Source organism: Alexandromys fortis, unplaced genomic scaffold, assembly GCF_014885135.2.
Source record: "Alexandromys fortis isolate MF-2015 unplaced genomic scaffold, M_Fortis_MF-2015_v1.1 scaffold_137, whole genome shotgun sequence".
NCBI lineage: Eukaryota > Metazoa > Chordata > Mammalia > Rodentia > Cricetidae > Alexandromys > Alexandromys fortis.
The window spans coordinates 4,239,689-4,255,264 of NW_026068009.1; the positions used below are offsets into that span (position 1 = coordinate 4,239,689).

At 36.5% G+C, this 15,576-nt stretch overlaps 1 protein-coding gene and 1 long non-coding RNA gene across 21 annotated transcripts in view; one reads left to right on the plus strand and one right to left on the minus strand.

The window, feature by feature from the left end:
• LOC126513434 (uncharacterized) overlaps positions 1-15,576 on the minus strand; it is a 153,544-nt gene that overhangs the window by 88,656 nt on the left and 49,312 nt on the right. The window lies entirely within an intron of this gene.
• The window catches only part of LOC126513430 (probable ATP-dependent RNA helicase DDX60), a 479,040-nt gene that overhangs the window by 84,874 nt on the left and 378,590 nt on the right, over positions 1-15,576 (plus strand). For 5 of the 20 annotated variants that reach the window (XR_007595334.1, XM_050161801.1, XM_050161800.1 and 2 more), the window contains exons 26-30: positions 4,089-4,250; positions 7,769-7,916; positions 9,156-9,308; positions 11,673-11,777; positions 13,400-13,600. Coding sequence is in view for 12 of the 20 variants with exons in the window: in XM_050161801.1 (XP_050017758.1) it covers positions 4,089-4,250; positions 7,769-7,916; positions 9,156-9,308; positions 11,673-11,777; positions 13,400-13,600 (769 nt within the window). In the remaining 8 variants the exon portion in view is untranslated. Of the gene's footprint in view, positions 1-4,088; positions 4,251-7,768; positions 7,917-9,155; positions 9,309-11,672; positions 11,778-13,399; positions 13,601-15,576 lie in introns of those variants that run through there. The other 15 variants (XM_050161799.1, XM_050161798.1, XM_050161796.1 and 12 more) reach the window with 9 other exon arrangements.

The following is a 15,576-nucleotide window of genomic DNA, read 5'->3' on the forward strand; positions in this document are numbered from 1 at the left end:
CAGTCAACACCTCTTCTCAGGTAATCCACACTTTAACAAAGGAAGCTAGGAGCAAGGCATCCTGGCTTTTGTTAAGGGCAGACAGCTTGTCTGCAGAGCTATGTATCAGCTCAAACCGGGGCAATGGCTTTTGTGGCATATCAGAATATGCGCCCACAGGTATAAGGGTGGCATCTTCTGAATTGTGCATTCATCATCATCGTCGTCATCATCATTTATATCCCAGCAATGCTTAAGCATACACGGGCGCTGTGTTTATGGTGGTTTTCCAGTTGCTTCTATCCTGAGCAGTCTTAGATACTTGTGTTATTGTCATACCCAAGGTTCCACAGTCTTCCTTTATGTTGTCTATCAAGCATTTTTGGGGCTGTCATCTTTGACTTATCCCTTGCACCATCATCTTGTAGTTTACTTCTTTTTGTAGATGGAGATGTTTCTTAATATCATCATTCACAGGCTATCTCTTTGTGTGACACCTAGAATTTTCCTGAGACATGCCAACTCAAATACATCCAGTCGCTGTTTTGAGGAGTATTTTATTGTCCAGATTTTGGGGTTTTAAGCAAGGCAGCTCAAGACAAGTGTTTCATATACTTGTAGTTTTGTTGTTATGTTTCTTGCTGACCAAACCTTTCCTAGAACCTGGAATGCAGTCCTTGCTGTCCCTATCTGCCTCATGACATCTGAAATAGTTCCTTTCCCTGAACTGAGATTTCCTCCCAGATAGACAAATTTTACTGCTTGAGGTTCTGATTCTTTATTACAATGCTAAAATTCTTGCACTCTCTTCCCATGTGTTGTATCTCAGGCTTCTCAATGTTTATTTTCATTGTAAGGTTTTCACTTACTTTTACCACTCTAATTAGCATGGCCTGCAACTCATTTGGACTTTCAGCAAGTAGTGATGTATTGTTGGCAAAATGCAAGTTATTGATTCACACACCACCTGTTTGCACACTTATCTCTTCATCTTCCAGTGCTGTTGCTATTAGTAATTCCAGAAATGTATTGAAGAGTACTGGTGAGAATACGCATGCCTGCAACACTCCTATGATTGTCTTAAACTGATCACTTAGTTCTCCATAGACTTTAACTGTTGAAAAGGTGTCTTTATAGTCACTTTCCAGTCAACATTTTCCACACAGATCTACAGAATGAGGTCAGCAGGGCACATTAGAATGACATACTAATTGTTATAGATGACCTCAATGCAAGAGTGGGATCTGGAGAAAGGATGAACTATAGTGTCACGGGAACATGTGTATTGGACATAGAAATGATAGAGGGGAATGACTGCTTGAGCTCTGCTGTGCAAATGATTTGTATATACCCAACACAAAATTCAATCAGTCCAAACCATCAAGATGCTCAATGTGGGAATCCCCTAACAAATGCACACACAGCCAATTTGATGACATTCTGGACAGCAAGAAACTTTTATCCAGCATCCAAAACAGCCAGTCATTTCCTAGTGCTGACTTTAGGTCAGATAACCAACTTGTTATGGTCAACATTCAAGTGAAACTTAAGAGAAGGAAGCCAGGCAAGACAAACAGGAAGATTAATTGTATACAACTGATGAACTCCGCTGTATGGAGAGAGTATAAGAGAACTGCTCAAAAAAAAAAAAAAAAAAAAAAAAAAAAAAAAAAAAAAAAAAAAAAAAAAAAAAAAAAAAAAAAAAAAAAAAAAAACANAAAAAAAAAAAAGATGAGGAAAATCATTAAACACCCCTTTACAAATGTAGAAAACAAATGGGAGAACATCAAAAGAGCTATACAGGAGGCTTCTAAGTAGATGATGGATCATGCAAAAAGGGCAACACCAGTAGAATGACTTACTGCAGAGATAGATGATCTGTGCATGGAAGTCAAAAGAAGAGCGAAGAAAACAGAGACCTGTATACATACATATATATGCATGTATACATATAGAAGGTATATGCAAAGATGTCGAAGTGGCTAGACTACATAATAAACACATCTTGACAGACAGATAACTTGCAGATATGCTCCTCAGATTCAAGTGATTAAAGATGGACAAGGTCATCTATTTTTTTTTTTTTTTTCGAGACAGGGTTTCTCCATAGCTTTTGGTTCCTGTCCTGGAACTAGCTCTTGTAGACCAGGCTGGTCTTGAACTCACAGAGATCTGCCTGCCTCTGTCTCCTGAGTGCTGGGATTAAAGGCATGCACCACCACCGCCCGGCAACAAGGTCATCTATTAATAGAATCAGGGGAAATAAAACAAAGATGGAGACTACACTTTGACATTCTAAAGCTGTCAATGTAGATCACAATGAGAAAAATTTTGACAGCCACTTAAATACCAGATTTGATGAGGAAATATTAAATATTGACAGGAGTGAAATAGAAGAAGTTATTAAGAGAGCAAAATGCAGAAAGGGCCCAGAAGTGGATGGCAACACAGTAGAGGAGTTGGCGGTGGCTACAATGGGCTTGCGGGCTGAGGCACTTCTCAGACTTTTCAGAGAGATATGGGAACATGAAGTGATTCCCACATAATGGAAGCACTGAGTCACAATTCACATATACAAGAAGAAGGACAATCTGGACTGCTCAAATTACAGGAGCATTAGTTTGTCATGCCACAGCAGCAAGAGCTTATCCTCCTCCATTTTCTTGCAAAGGATCAAGGGCAGAACAGAGAGGAAGTCCTAGCAGAGACTCAAGGCACATTCAGAGCTAATAGGAGCACAATAGATCAGATCTTCACTTTGAGGAAACTGACAGAGAGATATGAAGAATTTAGAAAAGACATATATTGGTTGCATTGACTTCAGGAAGGCATTCAATAACATTTGGCGGGAAGGACTTTGGGAAGCAATGAGGTTCTAGAGAAAATCACAAGAATACTAATATTCATAAGGTATCAAAATATGACAGGTAAAACTGTACATGTGGAGTTCTATATTCATACCTTTTAAGGAAGTAAAGGATTATTTATTTATAAGACAAACTATGAAAATCCTTTCTTACATGTAGTGTGATAGTTAGTCTTTAGTGGCTTATCATATAGTGATAGCCCCAACATTCTGTCCCTGATATCTGGAAAAAAGAGGGTGGAACATGTTTCAAGGTTATAAATGTTGATACGTGATTAAAGACATACATTTCAAGGGCAGGCCTCAGCATAAATTTTATTTTTTCCCCTTTAGCCATATCATTGATTGACAAACTATTCCATGATTGCAACCATACTGACAATCTTGGTGAAACTAAAATCAAAAAGTCATGAATGTGTAGTTCAGTGGTACAAAATATTAATCGCTGATGTGAAATTACTAGGTCATTTTTGTTATATGTAGTTCTATATCAGTTATTTTCATGTAATATAGATTTTTGTAAAGAGATACACTATGATGGAAATGACTGGAACCTATATGACATAAAAATAATACAACAATAACACTGTCAGAAACATGGATAAGAAGACACACTCTGTTATATACATGCTATGTATACTCATGGGTAGACCCCTTAATCTGTATTTCCATTTTCTCATCTGTGGTACAGAAATGACAGAGTTGAGATAATGTTTGATATAATTGTTGTTTCAAATGATTTTTGGAGATTATATCATTAGAGATTATATCATTAAAAGGAAGGTTCAGAGCGAAATAGCTAACTGGGAATAGCATGGACTTTTGATACTTCAAAGCCTGATCCCAGTTGAACACCTCCTGCAACAAGGTTAGACCTTCTAATCCTTCCCAACTACAGACTTTGTATTCAAATACATGAGGCTATTGGGACCATTCTCAAGTCAAACCACCAAACAGGACCACTGGGGTCAAGCCTTGAAGTTTCGGAGCTATCTTGCTTTCTGTTTGTATTCTGCTTCCTGCCTACAGATAGAATGTGATTAACCACCTCTTAATTTTGTCACCCTTATTCCAGTATAAGTAGCTGTGTCCTTTCAAACTGTGAAACCTTTTAAACTCTTCCATAACTACTACTTCTCAGCCATTGTTCATAGCCATGAGAAATGTAACACACAACCAGAAAAGATGGAGAAACTAAATCTTACAATAATATATCTTTAAATACATATTTGTTTGCTTCCAGATTTAGATTAAGTTTTGTAGAAGGATGTGCTGAGGAGGCTTGCAATTTCCTAGAGGAGAAAGAGGAAAAGAAAAGGCATCCCAAAGCTGATAAGGAAGCTCATGTCATCGCTAACAGACTTCGAAAACTTAAAAAATCTTTGGAGAAACAACAAAAGATAGGGTAAGTATTTCACTAAATAAATTGCCACATAAGGATTTGTAAAACCCAAATGTCCTAGTTGGAACATGCATTGAAACTGTTCTATAGTGAAGGTCTAATACTGCTTAGATAGTTTCTGTTTTGGAATTTCAGAGGGATAATTGTTTGAAGATAGGTGACTTGCATCACATATTCCTTACTTGCATAGATCAGTTTATGTTTGTTCAAAGGGGTTCTACATTCTATCAGTATGTGTGTATTCTAGAACTTGATATGATCATCCCACGTTGTCCTTGTAACTCTGTCTTGACTCATGGCACATTACCACTGTGTGAGCCGTAGAGTGAGTTTTATTTCCCCTTATAATCACAGAAGTCTTTATGGGCTTAAGATTCTCTAGATTCACTACTCTCCAAAGTAATTACTTGTGCTTAATAAACTTTAAATTGGTTAAATTACCCCATGTTTGGTATTCTTTTTCCTGTTTTCTATCTGATGGTGTCTAACTTTTGTGTTGCATATTTGACATTTTTTGCTTATGTTTTTACTATTTTATATGTGTCTCCTGCCACTTCCCTTTTAGGATATTATGGTTCCGTTCACTTCATTTATTCTTTTTTTTTTTTTTTTTTTTTTTTTTTTTTTTTTTTTTTTTTTNCGAGACAGGGTTTCTCTGTGGTTTTTGGAGCCTGTCCTGGAACTAGCTCTGTAGACCAGGCTGGTCTCGAACTCACAGAGATCCACCTGCCTCTGCCTCCCGAGTGCTGGGATTAAAGGCGTGCGCCACCACTGCCCGGCTCACTTCATTTATTCATATATCTCACTTCATTTATTCTTATATCTCTTTCTTTCCATGGGCACAAATACCTGTCTCTTCAGTATATTTTCTGTTAATGTTTGCATCATGTCTTTCATAAATTTGTTATCTGTGCTTTGAATCTTGTACTTATTCTTGAACTTGAACCTATACTATTTTATGTACTATTTTGTTTAACAGAAGATAGATTATTCTCTATTTTAAAAGCATATACAATGACCATTCCTTATCTGAAAAATATAAAATCCCAAACAGTGTATGGGGAAATTGTTATATGATAAAAGTTTGTTTTATGTTTAAATTTATTTAAAATATGTATAAAATTGCCTTTAGGCTATATATAGGAGATATAGATAAAGTCTGAATAAATTTTCTTATTTAGACTTGGGTCCAATTTCAAGTTATGCTGCTATTTATTGGCCAACATGTCAAGTTCCAAAAACTAAAATTCAGTTCTCAAGCTCTTTGTATAAGGGATATAAACCTTTACTAGTTTCCCTAAATCCTAAGCTTCTTTATAACAGGAGGCATACATTTTCTCTTTGCAGCTCCCTTAACTGGCAGATGAAAAATGTTCCAGAAATGTTTACTTTAAAACTATTTATACAAAGCATTTATATTATTATTATTGAGAATTTTATTTATGTGTATTGTATATATCTCATTCCTCTCCATATTCTTGCCCTCCAGCTTCTCTCTCATCCCTTGCCTCTCAAAATCATATTTTCTTCTTTTGTAAGAAGAATGCTCACCCACACATAATACACACACCCAAATATATCCTGTGGATTCCATTTAGTGTACTTATATGATTACATGTTTAGTGATGATCACTTGAAGAAGCTATGAGGAGGCTAGTAATGCGAGAAGACCGTTACTGCCTCTTTGCCAGGCAATTAATTGTCTATAGCTCTTCATCTAGAGTTGGGTCCTTGTGAGATTTACCAAATTCATGTTTGCTATCAAGTAGTATTGTCATTGTTCATGTCTTGTTTGAGTGACCACATGGATAAGATTTTGTGAAATCAGCTTCTCTGTATGTAAGAATATGTACTTAGAATGCTATTGGTGGTTATACTGGTTAATGGATATGGTAGTAGTAAGTTTTCCTTCATGGTCCATCATGTCATCAGCAACATGTAGTTATTTTGGTTTATTGTACCAGGCATGAATATCCCACTATGGAGTGACACCTTAACTCCAGTTAGTCATTAGTAGTTTCTCTGGAGATACAAGTACCTCTGTTGCACCACTGAGAATATATTAATGCTACTGTTGTAGTTTGCAGCCTTACAGCTGAGTAAGAATTTCCATTGTTTTGTTCCCTTGGCAACTTGCATGGTCCCTTCAAAGACTGTGAAAGCTAGTCCTTAGGGAGGTCTAGAGCTTTTTTTAAGCGAAGATCTATGACTCACTTTGAGGTTGAAACAAGCTTTTAGAGCATTGTTGATTCAAACATTATAAATTCGAGAGCAAACTATTGTTTGCTCTTGTCATGTACAATGATGTCTCTGCATGGTTTGCTTTTTTCTGGAAAGTATGTATGACAGTAGTGAACTCCAAGGAGGATGTAGGGAGGAAGTTTAAGATTTCTTGGTAAATGATCCTCCTTAGGATAAATATGCTTCAGAGTTCAGGAGTCATGTAGTCTAGGTTGGTTAGTGACCAGCAACTCAAATTGTCAAATGAAAGTTGTTTTAATATCTTCAGCACATTATCATAAGGAAGATGAGGACCTTGCATTATGCCTTATGCATCACAGGGCAAGCTCCGAACCTTCTCTGTTTACATCCATTTCTATAATGTGAGAACCCTAAAGTAACACATACATCATGAGCTTACTTGGGTCATGTTTATTGACTTTGAAAAACATTTTTTTCTGTTTTCCTTAGCAGTTTTTATTTATTAACAATGCCTTATTTAATAGTTTAAAAAACTGAGTTGCTCAACAATCTTTGTTCTGCTGTAAGTGTATTAGCACATATTTTGAAAACACAGGTCTAGGCATAATGACATTTACCTTCTTATTAAAGTTCAAGCTAATTATAGGTGATGTATTCTGGAAGTGTGATATATACTACATGGTAGAATGCAAGTGGACTATCTTCCTATGTTCAGAAATATTTTATTTGCATCATTAAGATACAAATGTGAGGAAAGCATACATAACCTAGTGATTGTAAAAGCTGGTGCATTCAGGGGTCCTGGAGCATACAGAATGATTACCTACGGGTCTCAGCCAGGTTTATGTAGCACATGCTGAGAAGGACTGCCCATGTGTGTACATGCCTTAGTGAAGAGGAGTGTACACATGAGGGACTCACGAGAAAGAGCAGGAGGAAAGCAAAGGGAACATGGTCCCTGCTTGCAGTGTCCACCAAAAGGAAGAAGGGGGGGATATCTTTATTTGGCAAAGCAGAAAGAGGAGAACACATACCTCTAACCCGAGTATGAGAACATTTGAAGGAGAGAAAATGAGCATTATATTAGCAAGGAGAAGCAAGGTCATCTGTAGAATGGGAAACAATGGAGAACAATACAGAAAAAAGTCACATTCATAATAGCTTTATCTTGAGGAATCCTAGACCCCAGGGAATGATGAGCAGACACATTAGAGGGAGAGAACTGAGTTATGATAATATAAATGTATGAAGCAGTGATTCTGGGATTCCTGTAAAGATTGGATACAAATACTTATTTCTTGTAATATTATTCTTGAAAGAGATGAAAATAATGAAAAGCCTTCTAGAAGATTGGATAAAAGCATCATGAATGAAGGTGAACATGATTATCTCCTGGAGCGTCTGGAGAAGAATCTGGAGATTCCTCAGGATTGCACGTATGCTGATCAGAAAGCAATAGATGATGAGGTCAGCACTCAGAAGGGACCAGTGCTCCCAGAGTGTAGGCTTCTTCTATGTAGACAGTGTTGGCCATACTGCAAGCAATTGCTACCATAAGGGAAGTCTCTAGGAGCTAGACATATAACAGACAGAAACTTTTGCTGCACACAACATTCAAGGGCCTTCCAATCTACCTTTAGGATAGGATTAGAATTTGTAGACTGATTTTTTTCTTGTTGACAAATTACCCAAGTTTTTGCATGGTGTCTTCTAAAGAAGTCTGTATATATTATAGTCAGAATTATAGTCAGTTGAATCAATACAGACTAATATATTTAAATTTTGACAGCATTCTTAAAATTAGGGTCTTTCTTTATTAGAGCTAAAAGAATTCACCAAAGTCATTGGAATATCTATCTAAAATTGGTTTAGCCCATCATCTTTAAACTTTTTGTTCCTCCATCTATTACTGTTTATAGTCAATATATGTAACAACGCAACCAGTTTCAATAAAAGCAATATCATCACACACCCCACACACATTCACTTACACATTTGTGTATTTTCATTGTGTCATGAATCTTCTTTTGTCAGCTTCATAATCTGTCTAGTATGTACATCATTATTTTAATTGGTCCTTGACATTCTATCTTATAGATAACTGTACAATAAAAATATCTAGGAAATATCCTTTTATGTTTGTAGACTTAAACTTTTCTCTTCTCTCCAAGTGTTGATATATTTTTATATATTATAGCACTGGGCACAACTGGATTTCCTCCTTCCTACTTGGAGACCCTTAGGTAATCACTCTGTATTCTCTAGGACCCTTGAATGCACCCATCTTTTGCAATCACTAGATCATGTACACTAACTTTACATTTGTATCTTAACTACACAAACAAGACATTTCTGAACGTAGGAAGGCGAGGGCACTTGCATTCTACCATGTAGTGGTATATATCACACATCGAAATGGATGCAATGTAGATAAAGGCATTTCTTAACCTTATAGTATAAAGGTTTTGCTTTATTTTCTGGGGAGAACTGTGAAAATTTTTCTTGTAGTGATTATTTGATTCCATAAAACATTCTTTTGTTATTGTTTTTGTTGTTGTTGATGATGATTGATAATGCGTAGATGTAGAGCAAAGGCCAAATGATCATATCATTTGGCCAAATTATTATGTAATACGTATATTATTTTCACTGGACATATTTGAATGAGCATTAGATAAATAATACTTTAAATCTCTTGTTTTGCAGTCATTGCAGATGGTGTTTAGTCGGGTGAACAACCAAAGAAAAGGTGACACACTGAAGCAATTGGCAAGAAGGGGCATTGGCTTTCATCACAGCTCTATGAGCGCCAAAGAAAAGCAGTTAGTGGAAATTCTTTTTAGGAAAGGATTCATTAGGGTGGGTCAATTTTTCTATGTAAAATTTGAAAATGTAAGTAGATGAAGCAGAATGTTCATGAAATGAAGAAATATAGCCACTCCTTACTGTTTCCCCCCTCATATACTTATGTTATTTGGGCTGTAGACTTTGTTTACTGGCTGTGGTACCTTTGCATATGGTTTATGTCATTTAACTGGGGGAGGAGGTTTGACTGGTCCACTTACTGCATACATTTGCCCACAAAAACAAAGCATCTCTATGCTGACCTCGGTGCATAGCTTACTCTTATGTTTTTATCTTAAGTTTTTTTTGTTTGTTTTTTTGTTTTTGTTTTTTTTTTTTTTTTTTNGAATTTCCTGAGAAACCGCCACACTGCTTTCCAAAGTGGTTGCACAAGTTTGAATTCCCACCAGCAATGGATGAGGGTACCCCTTTCTCCACAACCTCTCCAGCAAAGGATATCATTGGTGTTTTTGATTTTAGCCATTCTGACAGGTGTAAGATGATATCTCATGTTTTTATATGTAGGGTTTGTTGGTGTGGCTTTGCTACCAACATTCTCTACAAGAATTTAGAGAGTATTTATATTTTAGTTTGGTGAAGAACTTTTTCTAATGTGGCAGCTGAAATCATAGCACAGACATCTGCTTCCTTGGGGCTTCAATTTATCTCAACAAAGCTTGTAAATATGTTGTACTGAATGTCATTTCTACTGTTAAACTGATGGGGACAAGAAGAAGATTGTCATAAATGACTTTCAGGGCACATTCTTACTGTGTTTTCTTTAGTACATCCTGGTTGGGCGCATTGCAATAATCCAGGCAAGTATACAGAGGACCCTTAGATTGTTGCCAAGTAAATATGACTCTTGAGCAATATTTAAAAACTGACTCTGACTACTAAAAGTTATCAACCTTACATGTTGTAAGGCATAGGTAAAAAGAAAGAGTGGATAGAATGAAGAGAAAGAAAAAAGGGAAAGAGATATGGTTAAAATAGTATCTGACAGCAATGTCTTAGTCACTAATAAAGTGACTCAGCTGATATAGAATAGCTATAGTAATGACTTCATCAGAGAAGACATTTAAGGAAGGTATTTGTTCTTTTCTTTTTCTAAATGTAAAGCTCCTACACTCTCAATGTTTGTGCTTGTAAAAAAGATATGAATAAAACATAGTTTAATATAATTTAGTAAGTAGCATTTTTCATTTTGACAGAGGTATAAGCCTCATTTACAAAACAATTAGAAAACATTACTTCCCATCCTAAAACATCATCACAAATCAGAAGCACAAGCAGCATTGATCTAAAGAGTCAGTGAAGAGGGACTTTTCTTCAGGCTGTCAGCTTACAAGAAAAATGATACAGAGATGTATTAGTAATTATGAAAGCTCAGCCTACAGACTAGGGTTGTCCCAATGAGCTCTTATAACTTAAATTAACCCATTTATATTAATCTATGTTCTGCCGCATGGTGTTACCTTGCTTCTATCTTACACCTCCAGTTTTCTCTTATCTGGCTGGAAACTTCTCTTTTCTTTTTCGCAGCATCTTCTCTGTCCCTAGAATTCCTTTCTAAATATTTATTGGCCATTCAGCTCTTTATTAAACCAATCAGATGGTTCTTTGGCAAGGACACATCTTCCCGGAGTATGAAAGACAATTCCGCAACAAGACAGGACAAGTCAATATATACTAACTACATCAGAAAAAAAAAAAAAAAACATGAACTAGAAGTTAGATTATGTAAATAACTTTACATTCTTTTCTGTTTCTGATTAGTGATCATGCAAATTCACGACAGGAAGAGAAAATGTACTTTGTTCTTATGTCATTTCTTAATGAACTTTAGTAAATCAAATAGTAACTAGGAAATAGGCTTGTAAAAAAATTTACTACCCTCTTACAGAGAAATTCGTGTCCTAATGTTTTACGTATTATGTCTACTGTAATACTTACTCCATGCCAGATGTGTTACTTGGCTCTTGATATACAACAGTGAATGATTCTTAGATTTTAGTATTTTAAGAGTATATAAAATAACAGTGATATTGAGGTACATTGAGGGAATAAAGAGCAGAGAGATAGATGATGAGAGAATATAACTATTTTAGATATGACCTCTATGTTCCCCTGTGACATCTGTACTACACAATTAAGACTAAAGTATATATTCCTTGTAAAGAAATAGGTATAACAGATTCCATTTGAGAATGTGTTGTCTATGTTTGCAAAGTAAGAAGAAACATTTTGTGTCTCGTCCCCTTTGTTTACTCACTGCAGTTTTATTGGGATTTAAGTACAGTTTTTAGCAATTTCATAGAAATATTTGTATTCAACCAAAATGCCAGTGTGTGAAATCACTGTTTTGTTCCATTGTAGGTGGTGACAGCTACGGGAACACTCGCTTTAGGAATCAACATGCCTTGTAAATCTGTGGTTTTTGCTCAAGACTCAGTCTATCTGAATGCTTTAAATTTCAGACAGGTAACTAAATATACATTAACTTAATGTAATGTATTCATACTATGTAGCCATGAAATTGTAAAAAAATTACTTTAACTACTAATTTAGTAAATGCTCCAGTTCATGGCAGAACACTGTAGGTGCCTGTCTGGTATTGAGTAAGCATAGGACTATGAGATTATTTGACCACTGCTAATCATGTGTATGATCTTTGATAAGGCATTCAAACTTCTCTCTTGTCTGGTGAATATGGGTGATCATTACTTCATGTCATGCACACAGGCTAAATAAATCAATTTGCAAAAATGAGATCCACATCACAGATTCCTGGGAAACATTTACTTTCTAATTTACTGAGCAACTGAGCATAGGTTTCTTTTCTGGAGCCATTTTTAATACTTTTCTTGACTCTAGATACACAGTTTGTTTCTAAACCAATGTCTGTACTCTCCTGTGGTGTTATTTGGTTGTTTTCCCACAATCTGTAGACGCAGTATTGCCATGCTCTGCCCAGCTCCAGAGACTGACCTCACTGACCTAACAAGCTAGTGAGAAAAGCACAGATGCACACACACACAGAAAAGCTGGAAGCATGTAGATTTGACTCTCAATGGAGAAACTATATCACTCGGAAGCTCAGTGTGTTTTTTATACAAAGTGGAACATAAAAGTGGGGTTATTGCATACAGTTGAACAAGAGACAGGTTGGCTAATCTTAGGGGCAGTCTCTGTAGGGGAGAAGTCTTTAGGCAAAAAATATCTGGGAGGAGAAAGCTGCAATGGACAGTTTCTGCATACACTATATTACCATCCAAATGTGGATCAGAAGAATGATTTTTAATCCTGTGGGGAAAGAAAGGGGATTTTGACATTCCCATGGGTCTGAGGCACTGGGTCCTTGACAAACCCATCCCTATGTCAATGATATTTGTCAGTGATGTACATTCATATAGAACTTCATTCACTTCACCCAGGGTTTCCTCAGTTCCCCAAACAGTTTCCTTTCACCACAAAATCTTGATCTTGGATATTAAAGCATTTTCCTTGCTTTTGATTCTTCTTGTTCTATTATGTTCTGCAGACAAAAGAGTTTGTCTTTATAGAGTTACCTTCTCAGAAATGTTTGGTAAATATTTCTGCTGGCAGCATCAAATGTAGCTATATCTAGTAAAATTCAAATCATAGAGAAAGTGTATAATTAATATTAACATTACATTATCATATAGTGTCATAATATAAGTTATAGCATGTACGATGTAATGTTATATACATAACATATATAATCATAGAATATTTTATCTCATAAGTCATGTTAGGAAGTGGCAATTATATATTATACAACACATAGTATATTCATAGCATTAGATATATGATTTTATACAACATTATATAATGTTCTGTACAACATTATACAAATACTTAGTATGATTAATGATACATGGGAATGACAGATACATTATTTAAAATAGCTCTACTTCAGATATGATGAACTTTTTAGATTTCAAATAGAAGGCTATTTATTTTAGCTAACCCCTAGGCACAGTATATGTGCCCCAAAACAATATAAAAAGGCTTAGCTCTTTACATTCTTTTAGGAAAAACACTCAGATGGTTCTCACAGCATGATTCTGCTCTGTTTCCAGATGACTGGTCGGGCTGGAAGACGAGGGCAAGACCTGTTGGGTGATGTTTACTTCTTTGATATTCCACAATTTAAAATAAAAAAGCTCATAAAATCCAAAGTGCCTGAGCTGAGAGGCCAGTTTCCTCTCAGTATCTCACTCATTCTGAGACTCTTGCTGCTGGCCTCCAAGGCAGATGACCCAGAGGACGGCAAGGCAAAGGTGCTGTGTCTCCTAGCCTGGGCCTCTACAAATGGTCTGGCTGGCCTGTGCTCTGCTGTGCTGTTATCAGGCTTAGGGTGCTTCTCCATGTTCTCTAGAGAGGGGTGGGGAACGCTAAGGAAAACAATGAGAAGTTGTGCTTGTTTTCATTGTTAGACAGAATTTGTGACTGGGTGGTTACTGAAGTGTTCCCATGATCACTGTCTTCTAGCATAATAGACACTATTGTCTTGTACCGAGAGTGCCAGCTATCATCTGTTTATACCATTCAGACACAGAAAGAATTTATCTTTATAAATGTAAAGTAACAGTTTACTTTTCATAAGACAAAGTCTAAGTTAATTATAAATGTATAGAAAATTTAGAAAGTTGGAAAACAAAAAAATCCAAAGCAAAAAAAAGTACTCATGCTTAGTTCTACCAAAATGATCACATTATTATTTTTATTATTATTATTATTTTGGATTTTTGAGACAGGGTTTCTCTGTAGTTCTTGGTGTCTACCCTGTGACTGGCCCTTGTAGACAATGCTGGTGTTGTACTCACAGATATCTGCCTGCCTCTGCCTCCCGAGTGCTGGGATTAAAGGTGTGTGCCACCACTGCCCAGCCACATTATTATTTTTGTTTTTATTTTTGAGACATTTTTTTTCAAGGTATGATCACACACTTTATAAGAGTATAAGCATGTGGACATCAAAACATACCCAGAACATTGCCTTGGTGTTTTAGGGTCTGATAAAAGGAGTATGAGACCATGAATTTGAAACTCACAATTAGATGATTTAACTTCTATTTTTGTGACAACACACTGTTAGAAGGACTTGTGTTCATTTTCTGTTGGCCGTTGCAGAATACCACAGGTGGAGTTAACTATCAAGAAGAGAGGTTTGTTTTGGCTCATGATTACAGAGGTTCAGTGCTGCAGGGGGACATTTAGTGAAAGACTTTCTTGAAGTGTTCCAATGACAGGACATCGTTTGGTAAACAGGAAATGTCCCGGCCTATCTGACCTTTCCTGTTCCTTCCTCTTGTACAATCACAGATGATTCCATCATGGGATCCTTCTACTTTTAAGACTTCCTCTGCTTCTAATCACTTCCCTAAGTCCCAGCGCTCAATAAGATCGCCAGCATGGAGATTAGATTTCAGCATGGTCTAGGGACCACATTCAGACCACAACAGGACCTATTCTACTAGGTACAATATTCTACTAATATTTACTTTATTTCTGGAAATATCTGTGGAGCCTTCCCTAGAGAAAAATTACCCTGCAGTACAGCAATGTCCTCAAATGAAGGTGGCCTTCTTCATGCTGAGGTCCTTAATAGAAGGAAAGTGGAAGTCTGCTTGTGCAGGCTTGCTGTGAGGTGAGCAGCTTCAGTACATTGGAGCCAGGCACGTTATAGATCAAAACTACTTTTAAAATCATGTGCCCCAAATAAATTGCTCCTCATTTAAGTTGCTCTTCTCAGTTCATAGCAGTGAAAACACTAACATATCATGCTAGTATGCCTTTAGTTATAAGCTCTCTACCTCCAGGACCAGAGTAAACCACTATTAGTTCCTTTCCCCCCACATCCCCTCACCACTTTGCTTTTTCCAAATGCTGCCTCCTCTGATTCCTGTACGCAAGGAAAAGGGGTGTCAGTAAAGGAACCTTTTGGCTCACTTCATCACCCACTGTAAAGGAAATGAGGAGTTCAACCCTTTTATTCTTCCTCCTGTCCTACCATTAAGCACATAGGACTTAAATACAGTAGAAGATAGAAATATGGCTCAGATGTTAAGAACACGTAAGGTTGTTGCAGAGGACCTGAGTTCAGTTCCCAGTGCTCATACTGGGTGTTTCATACCAGCCTGTAACTCCAAGAGTTCTGATGGCCTCTTCTGGATTCCATGAGTTCTTGCATATACTGCCCCCCCATGTATACACATAATGAAAAACAAAATAATTCGTTCTTGTTCTTTGTTGTT